The sequence below is a fragment of the Rhinatrema bivittatum genome, chromosome 8, assembly GCF_901001135.1.
Source record: "Rhinatrema bivittatum chromosome 8, aRhiBiv1.1, whole genome shotgun sequence".
Classification (NCBI taxonomy): domain Eukaryota; kingdom Metazoa; phylum Chordata; class Amphibia; order Gymnophiona; family Rhinatrematidae; genus Rhinatrema; species Rhinatrema bivittatum.
Window position 1 is genome coordinate 60,114,032 of NC_042622.1, and position 25,593 is coordinate 60,139,624.

The 25,593-nt window shown below is 46.9% G+C and overlaps 1 protein-coding gene across 3 annotated transcripts in view; it reads left to right on the forward strand.

Annotated features, from left to right (window-relative positions):
• PLCG1 (phospholipase C gamma 1) overlaps positions 1–25,593 on the forward strand; it is a 168,049-nt gene that overhangs the window by 64,504 nt on the left and 77,952 nt on the right. For all 3 annotated transcript variants that reach the window (XM_029611383.1, XM_029611381.1, XM_029611382.1), the window contains exons 3-4: positions 1,631–1,724; positions 14,917–14,964. In XM_029611383.1, coding sequence (XP_029467243.1) covers positions 1,631–1,724; positions 14,917–14,964 — 142 coding nt within the window. The remainder of the gene's footprint in view (positions 1–1,630; positions 1,725–14,916; positions 14,965–25,593) is intronic.

A 25,593-nucleotide genomic window follows, 5' to 3' on the forward strand; every position in this document is an offset into this window, starting at 1 on the left:
TATTTCTTTCTCTAGGGCAGGGGTGGCGAAGTCTTGCTGCTTCTGGGCAACAAACAGGTCTAGTTTTCAGGCCTGCCACGTTGCCTGTCTGTTAACCTGGTTCTTGACTCGCATGCATGCAAATGTATCTCTTGAGCATTCATTCTGGGAATCCTGAAAAGCAGACCTGTTAGCTTCCCTCGGAGTCCTTGCCGCAGTGCTGTCAGCCTCCCAGACATAATTTAGAGCAGCCGTGGTCCGCAAGGGCCGCAAACTGGTCTGGTTTTCAGAGTAGCTGGAATATGAAAAAACGAATCCAGGTCTTGAACCAAGGCCATGCAAATATATCCAGGCAGTCTAAGTCTCCCAGAGCTTTGGGTAGCCTGGGCCATCTAAGCTGCCTCCTGAGTCTCCTGTTTCTTTTTCTCGGTAGCTGAAAGGTGAAGAGCTGATGGCACAGACTACCAAACTGCTCTGCTCTTCCTCCTGCTGGCTTCATGGGGTTGCCTGTCGCCCCCGGGGGAACTGAAGCAGATGCAGTGGCAGCCATTCTGTGCTCCTGGGACCAGGGACTCTTAGCTGCCAGCAGTGAGGAGGAGTGGGCCTCCACAAAGCGATCAGAAAGGTGGGATAGGAATGCTTGGGAGAGGAATTCCATGCCTCACCAGTGTCTCCCTGAGGTTTGGGGCTGTCTGTGTATCTGCTGAATATCCATTGTAGTCCCGGTGAACAGCAGGCCTGCTTGTGACTCTCTTGAAGTCATGCTGTGGATTGCACGTCCCTGAAGAGCTTACTGTTGAAGTCCTATGCAGAGGGGGGCGTCTGGGACAGTCGTCAGGATGTTGTGTATGAGTGGTGTTCTTTTCTTTTTTTGGATTTTGCTTCGGGACTCGAATGGTTCTGATTTTTGCCTCTCTCTCCTCTGTGGCGTTGCTGGCTCCATTTAGCCTGCCGGGGAAGAACAAACACACACACACATACTAGGCAACTGTCAAAATCAAATATTGTAATAACGGAAACTAGCAAAGTGCTAACGGGGGAAAGAAAAGCCAGAAAGCTGTGGGGAAAGTCAGGAAGCGGTGCAGGAATCTGCTCATGTGGAGAGTAAGCTCTGCTATTACTGCTAGGTGGCCCGAATTATGTGTCACTTAATGGGAATGGTCTTTCGCTTCTGTGTTTGTCTTTGCTCTGTGACTCCTAGCTTGTTCCTGCTCCATTTTCCGATAAGCGTTGCATTATTTTACCTTGTGAGTCACCCGGTGACAATGGATTGAGAGAGAGTCATTTTTTGTTCACCCTTCTGATAATGAGATTAGACGTTGCGCTTGGCAGTCTTGGTCCCGGGTGGTCGCTGAGAGGCTGGGGTGGCTTTCCTGGATAAGGAAACAGATCGGCCCTGGTCTGGAAGCCCTAGAGCCAAGATTTTTCCTGGAACTCTCATCTCCTTGTCACGAAGTGCAGGTGCTTTTAATTGTGGAAAGACCATCAGGGCCAGCTTTGCAGATGGTTTCCAAATATTTTTATGCAAAGAATTAAATAGGGCGTTAATCTTTTGGATTGTTTTTATAATTCAGAATTAAGAGCATATAGCAGCAGTCCAAGCTGGTGCTAGACGGGGGATGCTCATATCCTGTGCTCTTATCTTTCACAGCCACGTCCGAGGATGAGGTCAGCATGTGGATTAAAGGGTTAAATTGGCTGGTGGTGGACACCCTAAAATCAGCCACGCCTCTGCAGATTGAAAGGTGAGGCATCAGTTTCCAGAGCCCCTCTCCATCCCCTCACCCTTGTCTCTTACTGTATTCCAGATTGTGGACAGTATCTTCCTCCCTACAACTTAAAAAAAAATCAAACGAGCCTGAAGGCAAGGTGTAGAGGTCAGGGTGCTGTTGCAGGAGCCCTGTTGGCATTTAGGGTTAACTCTCTCTTGTCAGAAATATTTCAGTGCCCAAGACCTGAACCACCAGCCAGGCACATCCCAGAAAATCCTAAAATCAATGTGCACTGACATCCGCGCTTCTCAGGCTGGACATTTACATTCAAAGAAGCGGAGGCTGAGTTACATTCAGTGAGCTGTATTGACCACAGTTTGATCTTGTGAAGAGCTCCAGGCTCTTTGTGAGGGAATGTGCTACATGCGCGTCTGTCAGCTGCACAGAATTCAGTTTGTGTTTTTTGGGTTTTTGGTTTGGTTTTTTTTTTGCTTTTCCAGATTTGCAACCGTGAAGGGGGCAGTAATGGCACTCACCTTGGGGCTTGCAGGTACCTCCTACCCGCGGGGCTGCCAGCTCATTTCCACAGGGAAGCCCCTGGCGGAGTTTCTCTTTGCACCTGCATTGCACGCAGCAGCAGGATTGTACCCTCATGCTTTGTGCCTGCATTGAAGCAACACATCTGAATGTGTGCGTGGCGATTGTCAAACCCCAAAACCTCCTGGCGTACTCTCCTTGGGCCCCCCACCTGTGTCCTGCTTTTCTTTTTTTTTTTTTTGAGTGCATAAAATACGTGTGCTGCGTTTACTTGAGCTGTTGTGGGGAGGCGCAGAGCAGTAATCAAACGGCATAAAAACATCTGACAACTGCCTACAGGCGCAGTGTTGTCCGAATCGAGAGGACCCTGAGCGCGGCGTCTGTTTACACAGTGCTGTATCGTTCGTTAAAGGTGCATCAATTGAGGGAATGACACTGTACAAAAACTTTAACACGTTGCATTATGGGCAAAAAACCTAACCCTGGAGCAGGTGCCTCTCCACCAGCCTGTCTTCCCTCAAAAAATACCCTGCCCCAATATGCATTCTTCCCTGATCCCATCCCGGCCAGTCTCAACCCCCACCCGCTGCTTCACCATGCTGACCCCACCCTATCTCTCCAAACTACCTCTTCTCCCTGCGGTTTGTTAATCCACCCCTTCTTACTTTCTCTGGGGGCTAGCTGCTGGCACCATCCACAACGGAGCTCTCTTGTCTTCCGGCACCATGTGGCTCTCGGTGAGTTTGCACCATCCACAACGGCAGCTCTCTTGTTGTCTTCCGGCACCATGCGGCTCTCGGTGAGTTTGCACCGTCCACAACGGCAGCTCTCTTGTTGTCTTCCGGCACCATGCGGCTCTCTGTGAGTTTACACCATCCACAACGGCAGCTCTCTTGTTTGTCTTCTGGCACCATGCGGCTCTCGGTGAGTTTGTCACTTGGTTCCCACACTCCCGCACTATTCTCGTAGCCTTTGCTGCTGCGTGGTTCCAATTCGTTGAGAGCCAAGCAGTGCTGACAGCAAGTCTCCAGAAAACATGAGAGGGGAGTCGGAGGACTGCCGCCGACCTTCCCCGGGCCGTGTTGGGAAGAACACACTAACCAGTTACCAATCCATAGTAGGACATTAATCTCCTATCACAGCACTAGTTAGTTTTCTGAGGAGTCTTATCATGAGGTACTTTTGTCAATTACCTTTTGAAAATCTAAATACACTATATCGACCAGCTCACCACAGGTTTGTTTACAACTTCAAAGAATGCTAATCGATTAATAAGGCCTGATTTCTCTTTGCTAAATCCATGCTGTTTCTGCCCCATTTAAGTTATGTTGATCCATAGGACCAGTAATTGTATTCTTAAAAATAGCTTCCACCGGTTTACCTGGCACTGATGGTCAGGTTTATTAGTCTTTAATTTCCTGGCTCACCCCGGAGTCCCTTTTTTTTTTTTTTTTTTAAATATTAGCATTTCATTAGCTAATCTCTGCTCCTTAGGTACAATGGCAGATTTGAAAGATAGGTCTTATATTGCTAGTAACATAGTAAACGATGACAGATAAACAGCAATTGGTCCATCCAATCTACCCAGCAAGATATTCTGGGATATAACTGCCACTCCGTGCATTTAACCCCTCATTATCTTGTTCAAGATGTCTGCAGTTTTGTGTAGGACTTCTTTTTAGCTCTCTGGGATGAACATCATTGGGTCCTGGTGATTTGCTTGTCAGTTTGCTCTAGCATCTCCTCCAGATTCACTCTGATTTGTTTCCGTTTCTTAGAATCATCACTTTAAAAAAAAAAAAAAAAAAAAAAAAAAAAAAAGTCTGGGCTATCTACCCAACATCCTCTGCAAAGAAGACCAAAGCAAAACTACATTTAGATTTTCTGCTATGGCCTTATCTTCCCCGAGTGCCCTGTTTTACTCCTGGATCATCTAATTGCCTAACTGACTCCCTTGCTGGTTTCCTGTGTTAGATGTACTTGAAACTTTTTTTTTTTTTTTTTTTTTTTTTTTTTTTTAGTTTTTTTACTCTTTGGGAATTCTTTCTTGGCCTGTGTTAATGTTTTACATCTAATTTGGCAGTGCTCATGCCCCCACTTTTATGCTCTTTCTCATCACACACAATTTCTGTTTTTAGAAATTCCAGAGTGCAGTTTTGTTTCCTGCAGAATCTGTATTTTATTTGACTCTCTATATTATCCTTAACATACAGTATAGTACCACACCACCACCACTTCTACCTACTCTGTCGTCTTGATACATTCTGTATCCTTGTACCACTGGAGTCCAGATTCAGATGGTTTGTCCGGCTAAGTTCGGACCTAACCGGTCAAACTGTGCGCCTTACATTTCCCACCGTTCTGACTTGACCCCGGAATGCCTCTGGCATAAACATTGGCAAGTTAAATGTAAGACATTGATAAGACAGGCTAAGAGAGAATTTGAAAAGAAGTTGGCTGTAGAGGCAAAAACTCACAGTAAAAACTTTTTTAAATATATCCGAAGCAGAAAGCCTGTGAGGGAGTCAGTTGGACCGTTAGATGATCGAGGGGTTAAAGGGGCACTTAGAGAAGATAAGGCCATCGCGGAAAGATTAAATGATTTCTTTGCTTCGGTGTTTACTGAAGAGGATGTTGGGGAGGTACCCGTAATGGAGAAGGTTTTCATGGGTAATGATTCAGATGGACTGAATCAAATCACGGTGAACCTAGAAGATGTGGTAGGCCTGATTGACAAACTGAAGAGTAGTAAATCACCTGGACCGGATGGTATACACCCCAGAGTTCTGAAGGAACTAAAAAATGAAATTTCAGACCTATTAGTAAAAATTTGTAACTTATCATTAAAATCATCCATTGTACCTGAAGACTGGAGGATAGCAAATGTAACCCCAATATTTAAAAAGGGCTCCAGGGGCGATCCGGGAAACTACAGACCGGTTAGCCTGACTTCAGTGCCAGGAAAAATAGTGGAAAGTGTTATAAACATCAAAATCACAGAACATATAGAAAGACATGGTTTAATGGAACAAAGTCAGCATGGCTTTACCCAGGGCAAGTCTTGCCTCACAAATCTGCTTCACTTTTTTGAAGGAGTTAATAAACATGTGGATAAAGGTGAACCGGTAGATATAGTATACTTGGATTTTCAGAAGGCGTTTGACAAAGTTCCTCATGTGAGGCTTCTAGGAAAAGTAAAAAGTCATGGGATAGGTGGCGATGTCCTTTCGTGGATTGCAAACTGGCTAAAAGACAGGAAACAGAGAGTAGGATTAAATGGGCAATTTTCTCAGTGGAAGGGAGTGGACAGTGGAGTGCCTCAGGGTTCTGTGTTGGGACCCTTACTGTTCAATATATTTATAAATGATCTGGAAAGAAATACGACAAGTGAGAATCAAATTTGCAGATGACACAAAATTGTGCAGAGTAGTTAAATCACAAGCAGATTGTGATAAATTGCAGGAAGACCTTGTGAGACTGGAAAATTGGGCATCCAAATGGCAGATGAAATTTAATGTGGATAAGTGCAAGGTGATGCATATAGGGAAAAATAACCCATGCTATAATTACACGATGTTGGGTTCCATATTAGGTGCTACAACCCAAGAAAGAGATCTAGGTGTCATAGTGGATAACACATTGAAATCGTCGGTTCAGTGTGCTGCGGCAGTCAAAAAAGCAAACAGAATGTTGGGAATTATTAGAAAAGGAATGATGAATAAAACGGAAAATGTCATAATGCCTCTGTATCGCTCCATGGTGAGACCGCACCTTGAATACTGTGTACAATTCTGGTCGCCGCATCTCAAAAAAGATATAATTGCGATGGAGAAGGTACAGAGAAGGGCTACCAAAATGATAAGGGGAATGGAACAACTCCCCTATGAGGAAAGACTAAAGAGGTTAGGACTTTTCAGCTTGGAGAAGAGACGACTGAGGGGGGATATGATAGAGGTGTTTAAAATCATGAGAGGTCTAGAACGGGTAGATGTGAATCGGTTATTTACTCTTTCGGATAGTAGAAGGACTAGGGGACACTCCATGAAGTTAGCATGGGGCACATTTAAAACTAATCGGAGAAAGTTCTTTTTTACTCAACGCACAATTAAACTCTGGAATTTGTTGCCAGAGAATGTGGTTCGTGCAGTTAGTATAGCTGTGTTTAAAAAAGGATTGGATAAGTTCTTGGAGGAGAAGTCCATTACCTGCTATTAAGTTCACTTAGAGAATAGCCACTGCCATTAGCAATGGTTACATGGAATAGACTTAGTTTTTGGGTACTTGCCAGGTTCTTATGGCCTGGATTGGCCACTGTTGGAAACAGGATGCTGGGCTTGATGGACCCTTGGTCTGACCCAGTATGGCATTTTCTTATGTTCTTATGTTCTTAAGTTAAGCAGGTAAATTATCTGGCTAAGTCTGGTCTTGCTAGTTCTAAAGTTAGCTGGATAAGTTTAGCTGGCTAGCTAGGTCTTTTATCTGGCTGTATTCAGAGGAGTGCCTAATTGGCAGCACTCCACTTAATATCTAGGGCAGTTTATCTAGCTGACTTTAGCTGGATAAATTGTCCACATGCCTCGCTGCTGAATATTGGTCTCACTGTGTCCTTTTCCCCCAGATTTTATTTCTTCATTTAGTGCCGTATATTCTACTTCTGCCATTTGCACATAGACATCTAAATGTATTCTTTCAGTTCTTTTTCACAGACCACTTACTACCAGTTGATTGAGGTAATTTGGAACCCTTCATATTTGCCTGCTCTTTAATCCATCTGAACTACCTCTGCTCTTTCCACCTCCTCACAATTGGGTTACTGCAATGTTCCTGTTTTTAACAGCATCATTTGAAGATACTTCACTTCGAACCATGCATTCCTGAGCGACTGTCAGCTTCCCCCCATGTTTTAATTTGTTAGTGGAGCCCTTCCCAAAAATGTCCAGTTGCTAATAAATCTAAAGCCCAACTGCTTGTATCATTGTCCCTTCCATGTGCATTGAGACTCTGGGGTCCTGCACGTGAAATGGGGAGCATTTCTGCGGTTCTGGATTTTAGTCTCCTACCTAGCATTCTAAATTTAGCCTTCAGAACCTCCTTCCTGCATCTTCCTATGTTGTTGTTGCTATCTATATGTACTGTGACAGCTGGCTCCTCCCCATCATGTCTACTACCTTCACACCAGGCAGGCAAATAACTAAGTGATCCTTGCAGCCGCCAGCCACCCATCTATATTCCTAATGATCAAATTGCCCATAGCAATAACAGTCCTAACTCTTTCCTCCTGGGCACTTGGTCCTGGAGACACATCCTCGATGGGATAAGATAACACATCACCTGGAAGGCAGGTCCTAGCTACAGGATCACCTCCTGCCACTGCAAATTGATGGTCTCCTTTCAGGTACCTTAGCTCCTCCAAAGCAGAACAAGGGCTACCAGACTGGACTTTGGGACCCTCTGTACTATGTCTCTGAAAGTCTCCTCTGTATACCTTTTCTGTCTGCCTCAGCCTCTCCTGGTCTATCACCCTGGCATCCAGAAATCAGACTCTTTCTCCGAGGACAAGCAGGATGATGGTCCTCTGACAAGGGTGATGACATTGGATGGAGCCCCGATCCAGAACTTTGATCTCAAAGATTCTAGAACTCTCAAACATGCCCTACTGAGCATGTGCAGCTGTAGTTATCACCCTGCCCCTAGGCAGAGTCCCTCAGTCTTTTTTTTTTTTTTTTTCCTGTGGAGTCGTGTGGTCACGGGAGCCATCTGTGTCATGGTATACAGCTTTGCTTTCTCCTCAGTGATTTTTTTTCTAGATCTGCAGCTGTTTTTCTTTCCCTTACCTTACAGTAGTTTTTTCTTTTCCTTTTTTTCCTCCTCTTTCCACTGCCTGCCAGCTGCATGGCAGGCCTTACTAACTGTGCAGCCTGGCAGAGTCTAATATATTATCTCTTATTAAATAAAAAAAAATACTGCACCTGCAGTTTGATATGTCTCCTCTCCTCGCGCTGTCTGGCAGGGCTGACAGAAGGCAATCCATGGGTGATCCGGGTAGGCTGTTGAGCTTGGGGACTTGTCTGAGTTCTACCCTGACAGGAGTTCCATGTCATTTCACTGATCGATCAGTATTGATGGAGGTTCAGACAGTGAAGAGACTGAGGACCACACCATTCCTTTTGGGTGGGGGGGGGGAGAGCTCATCCTCCCCACATTCAAAGGAACTAGTCTCCACAGGCAGGGACCCTGGACAACATAACCTCCCCTCCTGCTTGCCTGTGATGGCAGTGCAGTCTCCTTGTGAGAGGGTGAGCAGGAGCCTGGGCAAGCAGCTTGCTGCTGCACCTTCAGTGCCATGCCCAGTTATGATTGCCTACGGACATCTGTGACTAGGGCACCGATGATCTGGCACATTGATGTCAGGACTGTGTTGGGGACCAGGACTGCCACTGAGCGCCATGGTCACCCTTGATGCTATTGAGGTGCCCAGGCGCCCTAGATGCCGTAAGGGCCTTCTGTACCATAGGCATCTGTGGACTAAATGCACCGGAAATAATTTCCGGTGAAACGCTGACCGACTGTAAGTTGTATGGTCGGGGCGGTGATTCGCGACTGATCGCTGTTGAACTGAAGCAGTAGTCGATGTGAAATGTAAAGAGAGTTGTGGTGCACATTAAGAATGGAGACTTTTTATCAACAATAGAAAAATAGCCCCTGAAGCAGCTCAATGAGCGAAACTCGGCCTGAGTCGGGCTTTTAATATTTTCTGTGCTTAATAAAAGAACTCGTGGTGTTCATTGATCCTCTCTTTTCTTTGGTCGCTAAATGCACCGGAGCCATCGAGTGCCTTGGGCCTTGATGTGATGGAGTAGTAGACTGACCTCTAGTGTCGGGGACCATGACTGCCATCGAGTCCATGGTACCCCTCAATGCCATCAGTTGCCCTTGAGGCCATTGATGCCATCTACGCCCTCGAGGCCATCAAGGTGAATGCATTGGCTGTCGAGGTGCATCGCCTCGAGATCATGGCCGCCCTCAAGGCCATCTAGGTTCGGAACTACCTCTACTATCGATGCCCTTGATGCCATTGGAGGCCATCAGGCGTGTTAGCCAGCGATGCCATTTGTTGCTGCTCTCAACTTTGTCTAGCATCATCAATGAGTCACTGGGATTGCCATTGAGCACCTAAGTCGCTCTCGAGGCCATCGCCTGCCAGGACCTGAGAGCCTTCGAATGCTGCTGAAGTCCTTAGGCGACAGGGTTTTTGGCCTTGGATGGACTTGGTGCTGTCAAGCTCTGGGTTCGCCATCTACTCAAGGCACTTGCAGCATCGATGCCCTTGAAAGTAAAAGTGAGCTGAGGGGAGCAGTCAATGGCGCTGGCAGACATTGGTTCCTTTGTGTGCACCGATGAGGCATGTTGGGGCAGCAGAGCCTCTGCCTGCAGGTGCCCCTGGCATCCTCAATGCCTTCAGGCATTGGGGTCTCTATCGGTGCCGCTGGGCTATTGATGTCCACAGGTGCCTTTTGGCGCTGGGGATGGCGCTATATACTGTTTAACTGATCAAGACACAGTCAAATGCAGTCGAAGCCCTGGGTGCAACATCGTTTGATACCATTGATGCGATCTGTCATCGGTGAGCACAAGAGTGCTCTGGGCCCTGCGGGTGCCATCACCATGGAAGGGCGCTGGTGAACATGATCAGATGCTGCAGGACATGACTGCAGAACACCAGGGGCACTATCGGTCGTCATGGACATTGCTGCTGCCATTTCATGAGAGATACAATGGTCAACCATTCCCGACGCAACTTCAAGAGCTGTGTCCAGCCTCGTGAAGTGTTATCAGGTACTGGAGGTACCGTGGGGGCAAATCCATGGAATGCCACCCACCACCATGCCATATTCAGAGCCCCAGTGAAACTGGGGAGCTGTCGTCACACTGTTCTTATTCACTCCATTGGGAGTTGGTGTGACAGTGGAGCAGCTCCGGCACTTGCAGGTGGAATTCTCCCTTTCTGTGCAGTACACAGCCAGGCCAGAGTTCTACCATCATCTCGTCAAGGTATCTGCCTCCTTGTCTGTTCTGTAACTGGCGAGGAAGGTACCATCTCACACTCTGTGATTGCTTTTTGGCAGCGTGGTGCTCGGTCCTTGCTGTGCCATGGGATTCTACCCACAAGCACAGCGAGTGGGTTCGTAGGTGTGTGATGCCAATGTATGAGTACTAGTCAGTGTGCTTTTATAGCGGAGGGGGACTATTCTTCCAATTGCCCACTACTATATGGATGTGTGGGTGTTTCCCTCGTGGCAAGCACAACAGATTGTGACCTAAGACTGCATCTGTGGTCAAATTCCTATGGGAGTGGATACCAGGAGGTTAATGTCAGGAGTCTTCTCCTTCCTCAGAAGAGGAATATATCTTTTGACCCCCCTCCCGTGTTAGAAATCCCCTTTGTGGGGAAGTCTCAAGGGGGTCCATCCATTGCAGGTTTATCGCTAAACTGGAGCCTCGATTCCTTTGAATTGTTGCATCTCTTTGTAGGCCAGGACCGGGAGACAGCAGCGGCAGTCATTGGACTGTTTTTTGCTGGGGTCCCTCCCTTGATTACTGTGGTGGCCTACCCCATCTGAAGGTGGCTGCAAGTGGCAGATTGGTCGCTTTTGAACCTCAGCGATCAGTGACCTATAACTCAACTCTCAGCTGGAGAGTTAAAAGGGCCTCACGATCCCGAAAAACCTGATTCCCGTTGCATTCCTATGCTTCAGGAAGGGGAGATAATGACTGGATTTTCAGGGTGACCCTTATGGGTCCCTTTCTGGATGCCTGGTTGTCCACCCCTACAGTGGGTGTCCTTTGTTTTCAGTTTCCCAGAGAAGGGATATCGCCGCTTCTGACTGTTGCTCTCTGTTCCTTGTGGGATCCGAGAGCCGTTCAGGCGGCAGCACTCTCCTGAGGTTGTCCTAAGGCACAGCAGGTCTAGTTCGCACGGGAGCCATTCCAGATTCAGTCTTTCTATCATATTAGGAGTCTCCTCTTTGGGGTAGCTTCCCAGTGAAGATCAGGGGTTACTCCCATTCAGGAGTCACCTTTTGATATCTGCTGAACTCAATGGCATTTTTCATGGAAGACCACTATTGCCAGTCACTCACCTGTGGTACCCTACCTCAGTGAGGAGGGTTCTAGTCCATCTAATTGGCAAGCATGCCTTTCAATCTATTGCCATATCCATGGCTGAGGGAGTTGAGGGACCCAGTAACAGAGGTGCTACTCTTTGGTTGCAGTGGTTTGCAAGCTATATGTGCCCATTTTAGAGATAACCCTGTCTGTGGACAGGGGAGTCCAGGTTCATGCAATAATTGTTCCGTTTACTGGACTGTGTGCTTCCTTGGGGGAGAAGTATATGTAATCATGGTGGAGGTATTAATACCTAAGCCAGATTCGTGGGCACTCTGTTCCAAGATCGCCCTTGCCTTGGTACCCTTAGAATTTCTAGGTTGGTGAAGAAATCCTATTTGACAGGGGTTTGCACTTGTGGCACCCCAGCTTCCTGTCTCTTGGTGGAGTGTTTCTGGATTTCTTCCCTGGGGGATTCGCCCTCAGTTTTAGCTGTTCCAAGCAGGCTGAGGGCTCTATCTCGGTGGGTAACTCCCTACTGGAATCGGCAGTGAGTTATTCACTTGGGATTGAGAGATACAATCTAGCGACTTGTTCTTACCCCTGCAATCCAGCGGTCTGCCTCCTTGTGTTCTTTGCTCCTTCCGACTTCCAATTGGAATGTCAAGGGGAAGGGAAGAAAAGCTGGGGCATTCATGGTAGATTTTAATGTATTCCTGCAGGGAAAGATACACCATTCTCCCTATATTTTTGCCAAGTTCTGGCCAATACTTCCTTTGGCTTTTCTCACTTGACTAGGTTGTCCAAAGTGTCTTCCTTTCTACTTGAACTATCCTGTAGACAGGATGGATAGCCCTGCCCTTGACAGGGTGCAGTGTGGGTGAGCTTCAGGCCTAACTTATCTCCCTGCTCGGGGGTTTGGGCTAGCGATGCCATTCAGAGATTGCCTTTCATCCCCTGAAACTCTTGATGCTGTTCTGCATGGTCAGCTATGTCTGGTGCTTTGGCACGTAGGGTCCGTCACAGATCCTGCTGCTGTTGATTCTGCTTCCAAGATTTGCTTTGGGTTCTTCTGCCCATTGTGCCTATCAGCCAAACGTGGGCACACTTCTGCAGATGCATTTTGTCCTTCAGATGCCAGTGGAGTGTGGTTTCTTTCTGGGGAGCTCTCTGGCCTCAGCTGGGTTTTCGGTTGCCTGAAGGAAACTGTGCAGCCTTCGTCCTAGAATCCTTCTCTTGTTTACATATCTAGACTTTTTTCCTACATACAGGAGGTTCTAGACCTACTGTTGTCAGGGTTTACTGATCCGAAACCTGCTTGTAATGTTTTCCGTGATGTGGAGTACGTCTTGCTGGCACTTGCATCTCTGCTGTGCATGGGAGTTTCATATCTGTCTGTTCTAGGGTTTTCTTTTTGTAGAACCCAACACCTTTCCCACCTAGATCCCTTTGTGGGTCGGCTGCCTCACAGGCAAAAGGAAGACAGGTGGTGCTTTCAGCACTGTGCAGTTTCCCGCTTTGTCCTATTTGGACTGCCTATTGTTTGGGCATCACCCATGTGTGAGCGCTACCATCCTACTTGTCCTTGGAGAAAGAGTTGCTTACCTGTAACAGGTGTTATCTGAGAGCGGCAGGATATTAGTCCTCAGGTAACCCAGCCACCTCCCCTGGGAGTTGGTTTCTCTCTGTATGAGCTATATCATGGACTGAGAGACCCTGCTTAGGGGGCAGGGTGAGAACTACAGCTGCACATGCTCAGTAGGGCATGTTTGAAAGTTCTAGAATCCTTCAGATCAAAGTTCTGGACTGGGGCTCCATCCGATGATGTCACCCTGTGTAAGGACTAACATCCTGCTGTTCTCGGAGAACACCTGTTACAGGTAAGGAAATCTGCTTTCTCAGAGAGCCAGGATCTCGTTATACCGGGCACACAGGTACAACCTCTCCCCAAGGGGCAGGTAATTGTACATTGTAAGCTTTAAGTCGGGACTGTCTCTATTTTATGAGTCTGTGAAGCACTGTGTTTGTCTTATAGAAATGGTAAGTACAATAGTAATAGTATTGGCAGGGCAGTGTAGAGAGAGAGAGAGATTGTACTGCTGCTGTGTGTGTGTTAAGCAGGATTGCACTGCCTGTGCTGTGCCTGCTCTGTGATGGGACAATGGGGGAAGGGGAAACCTGCATTGCTGCTCCCTGTTCTATGGTGCAGTAGAATGTGTGGTTAAGCAAGATTGCTGATTGTGTGTGTGTTGTGCTGCGTGTGCTGTACCTGCTCTGTGGCTATATGAGGCAGTTCAGCTTCAATGACCCGTTTCTCTGCACACTTCTGCTTGTCACGAGGATATTACTGCTTCTGAATGTCGGCTGCAGAGCTACTGCCCTGGGATATTTATTGTCAGATAGGAGAGAGTTCTAAATAAATACAATTGCAGACATAACATTTATAAAAACAAAGTAATAAAGCAAAAGAAGGAAGTCTGTGTATGAGAAGTGGAATGTTGACTGGCTCGTGGCTGGGAAGCTCATCTTTACAGAGGGAGTAGTCGTGCACTTTGCACCTGCAATATCTGTGGGTGGCGTGGAATAGAGGCAAAACATGAGGTCCATGTTCAGACAGACAAGGCCCAGCTAGCAAGGTTAGCTGGATAAACTTATCTGGCTAACTTTCAGCAGTGAAACCGCCCTATTGTGTATAGCCAGCTATCCTCTAACTTTAGGATAGCTCTGTGGCCTGACCAGACTTAACCAGCCAAGTCATTCGGCCATCTCTGAATTGGAGTCAGCTGATTAACATAGTCGGCTAACTCAGCTCCTCCCAGTTATGCTGCTAACTTAGCCGGCTAAATTCTAGTCACTTAACTTATTAGCCAGATATGTGCCCAAATATTAATTTAGCTGGCTAACTTATGGACCTCCTTCTAGATGATTGAAAATCAAATGTATGCAATTGTTTGCTCCTCCCCTGTCTAAACACCTTCCCACCCGGGATGGTCCCTTTTCCCTACTTAATCAGGGTAGGCTTGTCTTCCGACAAGCCTACCCTGATTAAGTACACCGACTTCTGCAAGTATCTTGCCTACGCCTTGTATATTCCTGTAAATAGTCCGTTGCAGTTTTTATTTATTGCTTTAATTCCTCCACCTCCTGCTCTTTGTATACTCCTCCTTGTTCGCCCTCCCTGTTCATTGTAATTTCTACCTTTAAAGTTACATTGTAAACCGGTATGATGTATGCATACTAATACCGGTATATAAAAGTTTTTAAATAAATAAATAAATACTGAGGGGGCAGTGTTCCACCAGGGCAGTCTAGCTGGGTAACTCCATTGTTACCTGGCTGGAATGTCTTTAAAAATTGCCTTCCCCACATCTCTGCCAAATAGTTTCTCAGCTTGGAGCATGGCTGCATGGTGTGACTGTTCTAGTGCATGTTGTGTGTAATTGTAGTAATGTGCGATTTATGCTGTAGATGGCTGCAGGGCTCCACTGTGTCACCCAGAAACTGACAAGACATCTGTTTCCTTATAATAGGAGGGCAGGGATAATAAATTCTCACCATCTCGCTGTAAATTCCCCTTTTGCAGGTGGCTCCGAAAACAATTTTACTCGTTGGATCGCAATAGAGAGGACAAGTAAGTTAATGCATTTAGATCATATTTGTTTGATTTTTTATTGTATTTATTTAATGTTCTTTGTTTTTACTGCTTCATACTCTTTCTGTTTAGTAACTAGCAGATGTGGGTAGATGAGGAGCAATTGGCTTACCCGGTTACCCTGGCTACATTGTTCTTGCTGTGGGTATCTCCCAGCTGTCAGCCATACAAGCTTAACCGTCTGCAGGTTATCACTTCTTCTCCCTAACTAGGAAATGTAGCTGAGTTTGTCTGCAGCTCACGCTAGAAAATTTGCCACCTCACCCTGATTTATATCTAAAAGATGCCAAGTCTTCAAAATTTATTGTCCCTTTCCTAGCGTGTAGCCAGATGGACTCAGGACCAATGGGTTATGCACATAAACAGTTTTCTGGGCAGAATGACTAGGAGTTAAGTTTCCAGCATTAAGAAATCACAAGTTAAGCCAGTGCATTTCTCTGCACTGGGGGGATAATAGCTATGATTCCTGTTCTCCTTTGATCCCATAACTATGGGAAGGGCCACACAATCTGCCCCCTCCGCTGGTCCCTGCAGAATTGCCACAAGAGTTCAGGAAGCCAGATCCAGTTGGGTAGGGTGAAGGGTGGTGGTGCTATGGCTGCATGTCTTATAAACTTACTCTCCACAATCCCCTTCCAGGTTTCCCCCTTCCCTTCCAGTGATCACTGGCAAGAAGAGGAGGGTGGCAGCATATGGGCTGTGTTCTCCTCCTTCTCTGTCACCAGGTCCAGTTATGTACAGTGCCCCGTGTGATTGAAAACAGCAGTGGGGCCCGAGCAGCAGAAGAAGAGATGGCCTATGCATTGACACTCTCTCTTCTTCTTGCCGCAGTAATCAGCACCAGGAAGATCGGGGGAGGGTTGTCCCCGTGTCCCTCCTGCCCATTCTATGCTGCTTGCTAAGGACCCCAGAGATGCAGACAAGGGGACACCGGCAGCCTCCCCAGGCCTGAGAATAGACTTCCTTCCTCTGGTCCCCCCTCATCGCCCCAACCTCCCATGGGCTTACCGATGAGTTGTTGTTGTGCCCTCTCTCGGCTCTTACAGGGCACTGAAGGATCCTGTGCGCAGGCTCCTTTCCCCACTCCCTCCTGGAAGCTTGGTGCTCAGCACAGCGTCTCGAGGAGGAAGAGATCTGGGGGAAGGAAGTTATGACAGAGAGACTGGGGCATTGTGTAAAATGGGATGGGAGTTATAGAATAGTGTGACAGAAGGGTTGGGAAATAAAGGTGTGTGTGGTATCAAGGAAGAGGCCAGAGAGAGAGCCATGGGTGGGGAGAAAGAGAGAAGGTAGGGACACTTCTCTCTCCTGCCCTTCCCCAGAACCTCTATCCCCAACCCTTGTCCTCCCTCTCTTTCCTCTTCCTCATCTCAGTCTTCCCTACTTCTCTTCCATCCCCAGCCTCAATACTCTTTCTTCTCACCTCCCTATCCCTGATCTTTCCTCCTTCTCCTTCCTGATTCCTCTTCCCTCCCTTTCAGTTTCCTTATCCTTCATGATTCCTCCATCCTTCTCCATCCCTCATCTCTGATTCCCTCCTGTAAGATCCCCTTTCCCTCTTCTAAGGTATCCTCTCCCTGTCATTCCCAGATCCCTTTTCCTCGAATAAAGAACCAAATAAAACTGGTCACAGAAATATCAGAACAGGACTTCATTTTTATAAAGTAACCCTCCCAATGTTATTTAAATTGCAAATACATGCAAAATTATGCAAATTTGAGACATTTGCTGCAGAAAACTGTGGGTTCTGGCAATAGCATGGCATTGGCATAAGAGGGCACTAACCTTTCCGCACATTGTTGTGTGCAAAACTCCTTGCTGCATTGGCAGTAAAATATGTGCAGAACATTTTGACAACTGACCTATTTATGATCAAATTCCTGAACCAAAACCTTGGCTAACAAGGCACAGATTCTTTCCCTGAAGAAGAAGAAAAAAACCCGAGAACTCTCTCCTTCTGTCTTATCCGGTAAACCAATCAATTGGAGATTCCTTGAGGGACTCTTATTAAATAAAACCTGCTTCTGATGGTATAAAATAGAATGTTCTTGTAGCAAAGATTGGGTTATGGCTTTACATGTTTCCGCTGGGGTATTTACAGTGAGATACGGTTAAAGTAGAGTCTTAATATATGTTTTTTTCAAGTCATCTATTTAAGGTAGGAAAAGCTTCAGATGTGTGGTCTATTAAATCAAGTGTCTTCGTACTTTTTTCCAGTTCTTTTAGGTGAATTTTCTTTTTTGAGAGTTGCCTGTGGGTGTTGGATGTGCAAGGTGACAGTTGAGGGCCGGGGAGAGGGGGGAGAGGTATTATGGGGGTGTAAAAAAAAAGCACACACGTACTAACACTTTCTGTTTACTTGTGTGTCATGGTAAAGGAAACAGAAGGCAAGGAAAATGCAGCTGAAACTCAGGTGACTTCCTAGTCAGTTTATCAGAAATTGTCGTTCTGTTGCGGTTTTTGGCCGTAGCACGGTGTGAGTTGTTTGAGAGGTGCAATAAAGGGGGCACCCTCTGACTAAGTACAAGGTCTTAGGCTGAAGCTGTTACAGCAAGCTGCGGGTGCTGGTAACCTAGGGAAGGACGGCAGAAGAAGGCCAAAATGCTGCATCCAGTCTACCCAGAAGGTTTTTAAGCAACTGCCACTCCAGGCAGGCTTCCCCCGAGCAGAACTGTAAACTCTAGGAGTAACAGTAAAGTTATCCCATTTCTTCATTTCCATTCTCTAGCCAGTAGGGATCCTCTGTCTTTTGTCCCTTGCCCTGTTGAATTTTGTTTCTGTTCTTGTCCATCCCCCCCCCCCCCCCCCCCCCTCTTTTGGGAAGAAATATTTCCTGCCGTTGCGCCGGAGTCTTCTCCCTTGGAGTCTCATATCGTGTCTCCTAGCGTTACAGCTTCCTTTCCATTGGAAAAGATTTAGAGTTTTGTGCATCGTTAATTCCTAGTAGGTATCTGCAGGTGCTGCCCAGACTCAGCTCTGGGGGCTCGTCAAACCCTCCTGTGTGTGTACAGGCTCTCAGAGGTCAGGACTTGCACTAATGTCCCTTCTCTGTCACCTCTAGCCACCTGCCCTCCGCTCAGCCAAGTTAGAAAAGTGCCAATGCATTGCAGAGGGCACGGGGATTTGTATTTATGCAAGAGTAATTTAGGATTTAGGAGGCGGTGAGAATTTAAATAATTATCCTTTGTACCCCACACAGTTTGACTTGGTTTTAATTTTGGAAAAAGTAACTTGGCTGCCAGGCTAGTTCACCTTTTTATTTCTACATATGTTGGAAATAAATAAATAAATAAAAAAAAAAAAAACAAACATATTCATGAGAAAAAGATGGCACTAGCGTTTTGGTAAGATGGTTTTAGTTTTTCTGTTTTTCCAGGACTCCTGGATCCTGTCCATGCTGCTGTGGGAGGAGAGTCAGCAAAGGGCTCAACCGTAGAGGAGCAAGCAGTCAGCTGCCGGGGCTGCAGAATCCTCTGTGCCAGCTCGTCAGGCTCTTGGTTTGTGCCAGCAGGGACGAGGGGGTTCCCTGCACGCTACGGTCTCAGTCACAGGACCGTGAAAGCTTTAGATTTCAGGGAGCAAAGGTGGGGGGAGGAGATGGTTGGGGTGGGTGCATGAAGGGGGTCAGAAGAGTTCCTGGCTTCCCAGAAACCTTAACGAGATGAGGACAGTAAATGCTATCCTGCCCTAGCTGCCACTTTTTGTTCTTTATCATTTTGGATGAAAGGTTTTTCCATAAACGTGAAGTATCGTAAGCTGAAATTAATATAGCTGCATTACTAAAAGCTTTTTAAAAAGCGCTCTGAGAGGGTGGAAGTGGTCTTGGCCCTGGAGCGTGGATCCCTGCTTTCAGGAATCGTGCACACTCTGCCTGGATGGAGCCGTCATGATTCTGGAGAAGCTGCCAGGGATATTTCAGTGGCGCTGGCCCGCAGCCAGGCTCCAGCAGTTGTCTTTGCTGCAGCCCAGCTATCTGAAACATTTTCAGTGCTATAAAGTTACTGGTTATTTATTAAAGGGGCAGTACCATGTGCACAGGTTTTACACACTGTGCTCCTTAACCGAGTTAGAAGTCATGAAAAGAGGGGGAGAGTGGCCGAGTGCTTTCTGCTAGACATTTACTTTTAAGTTGTTTCCTTTCAGGGCTGGTCTAGTTGATCAGAGATAGCACTGCCCACTACCAAGGTCCCCAGTTTGATCCTCAGGTCAGGTCTCGGGTCAGCTGGGGTGCTGCAGAGAAAGCACAGCCCCCTTGGGGGAGGGTGTGAGGCAGTCATGGTCATCAAGTGTGACACCTGCTGGCCGGATTTAAACCCCCTTGATTACAGGGTTCTGGAAGGAGCCCTGGCTCATGTCCCCCAGCCTCAGACCCGTTGCGCCAATGATCAGAGTAGGGACAGTGGATGGGCCCATTAAAATAGAGGAAAGATTCCTAGGTAGTTGTGAATGAAGACTTATGGCACCAGGACCCCAGCACTGCTGCTGACTGAGCTGGAAAAAATGAAGAAATGAGGAACTATTGGGCAAAACTAATAGTTACTCACTGAGGCTTAGAAAAATTATGCTGATCCTGTCTTACCACCTTCTCTCTCCCAGGATGTGTCCCAAGATGCATCTCTCTTGGTCCCATCAGAATCAGAGAGCTGTTTCCTCTGAAGCTCAACCGCTGCACTGCTAGCAATTACCTGCAGCCACTGCTCTTCCTGGCGCCCTGACAGTACACCCAAACCGTACTTACGTGCCTGCCTGATGTCAACTCCATTCCCCTTTTCCTGCAGGAGGTTTTAGCTGATGAAGTTAAAATACATCCCACAGCACTATCTCATTACTTTTTGCAAGAGAGAAACTTGCCACCTGCTCTTCCCTCTGTCCTTCTCTTGCCCTGCCCCTACTCATCCCCTCTACAGTCAATAACTGCCCCCCTCCACCCAACATGTAAACTGTCTCCCAGACCCCCATTCTCTACATATCCTCCAGAGCTCCCTAAAACAGATAGTGAAACAGTGTGACGGGGCAGTGGCTAGAGCCAGAGGGAGACAGGGATCCACAGGGAGATGTAGAATAAAGGAAGTGATTATGCCCCTGTACAGGTGTGACCTCTCCTCGAATATTGTGCTCAGTATATATCTAGCAAGCCAGTCATTCTAAAATAGCACTAATTCCCAAGACTCAAACAGCAACAGCCCTACCTATGCAAAAGCAACACTGTAAATATTACATGGGACCCTAGAACACCACTCTACCTCCTATGGGGAAAACACACTAAGCTGAACTGCAACAGATCTTTACATAGACTTTATACACGAGCAGAATACCTCACCTTGGTCGCACAGAATCAGGGACCACAAATTTAAATGTTCAGATAAAAACTGAAATGGGAACCTCAAGAAGCCAGATTCTATATGCAGAGCAACCCTGCAGAAATAAGCAATAGAAATACATTTTCTCCTGCACTGAAATTAAGAAATGCACATTCCCAAAGCTGACTTTATTCCAATCACTGCAGTGAAAATAAAATGCCTTATTCAACTGTTGTCTGGTCATTTTTATTTTTCTAATTGCATTGGTCCTTTTTTTTTTTCTTGCTTTCCTTTCTATGATCTGCCTCTAACTCCTTTTCGAGGGTCTCCTTCTCTTTATTTCTTCTCTTCTCTGCTTTTTTTTTCTCTTCTTTACTACTCATAGAATTCATCTCCTCCCTGTCACTGGGTTTGCTTCACCTATCAGGCTCCCTTCTCTTTTTCCCTACCATCGACCTCTGCCCAGCATCTTCCTTCTCTCTAGGGCTGGTGCAAGACTATTTTGTGCCCTAGGCAAACCTTTTGGTCATTCGCACAGACCCCACACCCCAAATTAACTACTGGGGCAGGAGCTCCAGCACACTATGCCCTTCTTCTCTGGTGGTATTGGCTCTGGTCCAACATCACTCTGGACCTCATGCTGGCAGGACTTTACCATCCCCAAAAGCTTGGTGCTCTAGGCAACTTCCTAATTTGCCTAATGGAAGCACCAGCCCTGCTTCTGTCTCTCTTCCAGCATCTTTCCTCTCTCTGTCCCCTTCTTTCTCCTCTCAGCACCCCCCCCTCCCTTTCTTCCCAGCCTTTCTCTCGTCCACCCACTTTCCGACCTGGCATTTCTATCCAGCCGCTTTCCTGTGCATCCTTTCCTGGCCTGTGTCCTCCTCTGTTACCCGGCTAATCTACAGTGACGCCAAGTGCAAGAAAGCAGGTGCAGCGTCTTCAAGCTGCTGCGCTCTCCAGAACCTGCAGTGGTCCCCACCCCCTTGACACAGGCTGCTTCTTACCTAGGAAACCCATGCAAGGGGCAGGGCTTCTGGAGGTGCTGGGGTGCACAGTGGCTCCCAGACCCTGGGCCTGCATTCTGTGTGTGGTTGCTGCTTCTGTGGTCACATCACAAACATGTACAAACACTCGTTTGCCCTTTCCTATTCTCGGTTGGCACTGCTGCACGGAAAGGGTGGCAAAAGGGTGACCAGCCATTTTTCAGGGGAGGGGCACTTGTAATCACGTGTTCCCCCCCCCCATTGGCAATGCCACTTCTGTGGAGGGAGAAATCCAGCGAGGATTGGCCTTCGGGTCTGCTGCTGTCTAATAGCCCAGAATGCCCCTGCTCCTTCTCCCCTATCCAACCACCCTCACATTTTCCTTCAGAAACTGCTGCAAGCCTGCTCATTGCAGGGTCAGGGGCAGAATCAGCAGGTGCTCTGCTTCTAGGCTCCACCCTGTCCTGGTAGGGAATGGGCTCTGAAAAAGAGAGCTGTGCTGACGCTGTCTATTCTGTTGTAGCTGCCGCAGAGATTGGGCTGTGAGCAGCTTCTGCTTGAAAATGTAAAGGTCTGCTGGCCCGGCGAGCAGGAGCGAGGGCTTCCCAGCCAGTCTTGGGAACCTGTGCTTGGCAGAAAAGCGGCACGTGCATGGGCCAGTTTCCTGATCAGCTGGTTTCCCTGTTAGCAAATGGGGCCAGGTTGGCGACCCTAGACATCGCTCCTACCCAACAATCCTTATGGCAGGAAACGCAAAGAAACCAAGATGGCAAATCTCAGGGAAAACAATCCAAAAGCATTTTTGGTGGCCTCTCCACTAGCAAATCAAACGTTACAGAAATTGGGCCGCTTCAGTGGTGGTGCTGGGCACTGGCCTAGGGAAGACCGGGTTCGATTCTGTGGCCCAGCCCCTGCTTCCCCAGGCTGGGGTCGCTGTGGAGGTGAAGTCTCCGTCATTGCAATGGGTGCATGCCTTCAGCTTTCCAAAAGGAGCCGGGGACTGTCGCCGCAGTGGCTGGGCTAGCTGAGGGCGATTTTATAAACCAGTTGCTTTTAGACCCAAAAGTAGCTGCTTCCCATTGAGCTGGAAGCCCAACGGCTGACCCCCCCCCCCACACACACACACAAACAAAACAAAAAGTAAAAGGCAGATTTCAGGAGAGCCAGCAAAGAGGTAATTACATTTAGAAACAATAAAATTTTTGATAGTGCTTCATCATCCAATTAAGACTACGTTTTTAAACATTCATTCAGAAGGAAGTATATGGTGAAGTTGCAAATGAATTAAAATCACTATTAACTTGCTGTACTATAGCGAGCCTCTGATCATAATTTGCTTGCTGTTATGAATTAAAAAAATTATAAACTGCAAACGACACAAAGCAGATTGTTTTCCTTCAAAGGTCTACTGTTATGGAAATCTTTGAATGGAGGGGGCTGGAAAGGACGATCTAAAATTTAGAAAGAAACTGAAATCTCTTATTTTGTCAGTAAACTTACATCTAGAGTGTTTTTTACTCTAATATTGATTGTGGTCTGATTTTATTTTGTTTGTAATGTTTTTTTGTATGTTCTAAACTTGTGTGTTTTATTGTAATCTGCAATGGACAAGTTTACTTGGAAAAAGCGGACTATATATTAAATAAATTTTTTTTTTGTTTGTTTAAAAATGAGTGTTTAGCAACAGCAAGTTCTACAAGGGGATTCGACTGGGGCAACAGAGGAAGACCTACAAGAAGGGTTTTTCGCCAGACGCAGATATAGCTTAGTGTAAATCTTACAACTGGTTAGCATTTGCTCTGTTTTTATAATATACGGTATACTAACCAAGACATTTCAGAGTTTTGACTATCGAGGGAAGTCTAAACAACCTTGTGTAAGAAAAAGCAACAAATTACAACATTACCAACCAAAAAAACCAAGAAGAAAATGAAAGGGAGACAGTCTGCTGTCTCTACCACAGTAAATATTATCCTTACAACTGAAATAACAAACTCCAGTGTACATTGAAACACCGAGAATGTCAGAAAATGAGAATATTTTTTTTGGGGGGGGGAACATAACTGCGCATGCTTTCTGTCTCTGGCGGGGATCTGGCCAGGTGAGTTAAAGCGAGCAGGGTCATCTCTGCAGCGCCTTGATAAAGCCACCTGTCCTCTGCTGGAGTGCGGCAAGCTCGGAAACCCCAGCAGGAGGAAACTGAGTGAGCTGCAGCGGAGGAGCCTAACCTGACCCCGAAAATCTGTATTTCAAACCCTGGGGTGGCACTGCCATGGTCGCACGGTGATTTTTGCCTCTTTTTTTTTTTTTTTGTGGCAGGGCTACATACCCAGCTTCAGCGAGAAAACAGGAACCAGTGAGGAAAAGGGGTTAAGTGGGCAGAGGAAAAAGAAGGGAGATGGGAAGCAGAGAGCAGATTTAACAGAACATGAAAATGCATTAGGACCCAAAATGTCCCAGAAAATATTCAAATAAGAGCTTGAACCACCAGAAAAAATTCAAGCGGCAGAGTACAATGAAAGTGGGGAAAATGTTACCAGCTCCCTTTAATGGAGCCGGATCTGTCATGGAACTTGAGCCTTTTTTTTTTTTTTTTTTGACCTGGCAGTGCCCTCCTGCTGCTTCATTGCCTTCATTTGCAATGACCTTGTGGCTTTCCCCCCATTGTATGTGCCTTCCAAGTCACTGCAACGCTTGTCCTCAGCAGCAGTGCTCCTAGCAGAACCTGCCGGTCATGGGCCCTAACCCTAGCCTACGTGCTGTCGCCATGGCGTAACTGTGACCCCTCAGGGGAGGTGTGGCTGAGCTAGGCGGGCAGTAACTCCCAGGTAACAACGCTGGAAGCGATAACGTAGGTAATGGCCTACTTTGCGCTGCAAGCGGCCAGGATCGCTGAGAAGAGGGGATCACTTTGGGAAGTAATGAGTGGGTGGGAGGGTATAGTTAAAGTATGTTTAGCGGGGGGGAAGGAGGCCTGCTCCTGCGGCAATCGTCAGATGAAAATTTTAAACTTTCCCAGTTTTAAATGTCTGGGTCGGCTTGTGGGGGCAGCCAAAGGGGGGATGGAGGTACATACATGTGGTGGGGGGGATGGAGGTACATACATGTGCTGGAGGGGGGTGGGCATCAGGACAGGTGGCCTGTGACCTTTTTTTTTCCCCTAAGGTGTGATTCTTACCTGGATATCTCTGATATCCAGGTAAGTAGCAAGTTTAGACCTAACTTTAGGCCAACCGGCCATGGTTCATGGAAGAGGGCTTTAGATTTGTTAGGACCTGGGGAAGAGGGAGCCTAGCCCAGGGTGGGTCTTGCCCTAGCCAGAGGGGAACCAGGCCGCTGGCACTGACTCTAAAAGGAGATAAAGCAGCTTTTAAGCCCAGTCCATGGGGGAAAGCAGACAGTCGCTCAGCAGCGCATGATGTAGAGGGAAGTTAGAATGACTGGCTAGAGAGGTGGTTGTAAAAGCTGAAAAAGCCCAGATTTATTTAAATACAGTGCAGGCAGATGATAACGACTGCCTGTGTCAGATGATAATAAGCAGGTTGTGGGTTCATATAAAAATAGAAATACAAACAGACCTACTTTAAAATGTCTGCATGCGAATGCTAGAAGTCTGAAAAATAAGACTAATAGTTGGAATGTATGGCAGTAAGGAAGACATCAACATAAGAGGCATCTCAGCGACCTGGTGACAGAGGGATGACCAGTGGGACACCAGTACCAGGGTACAAATTGTATCGACGTGACAGGGCAGAGAAAATTGATGGAGGGGTGGCAGAGAGTCAAGTAGGACAAAGGTTTTGCAGGAAAGGAGCCAACTTTTGAAAATGATTGGGGGGTGCTGAGCTCAACAGCAATTACAGTGCTCCCAGCAAAAACGAGAGGAAAAAAAGCAGAGTAAGGTGTGAGTGTTAATGGTAAGTCTGCATTTAAATGTCAAGAGAGAAGGAGGTAATGGGGAAGAGACTCCTGTGGCCAAACCAAAAGCCTACGAAGCCCTCCCACCAGTCTCCTCCCTCCTGCTCTTATCTCCACCCATCCACGCCAGTCTCTTCCTCTGTCCTCCCCAATCTCTCCTTTCCTCTCATTCTCCTAATCTCTTCCTCCTCCTCCTCTAACCACTAGGAATAGCCTGGTGGTGAGAGCAGTGGGCTATGAACCAGGAGACCAGGGTTCAAATCCCACTTTGCCCTCCATTGCCTCAGGTACAAAATTTGATTGTAAGCCCTCTGGGTATAGGGAAATACCTACAGTATCTGAATGTAAACAGATTGTGATATCTCAGATCAAATGTCGGCACATAAAAAATAATAAATAAATAAACA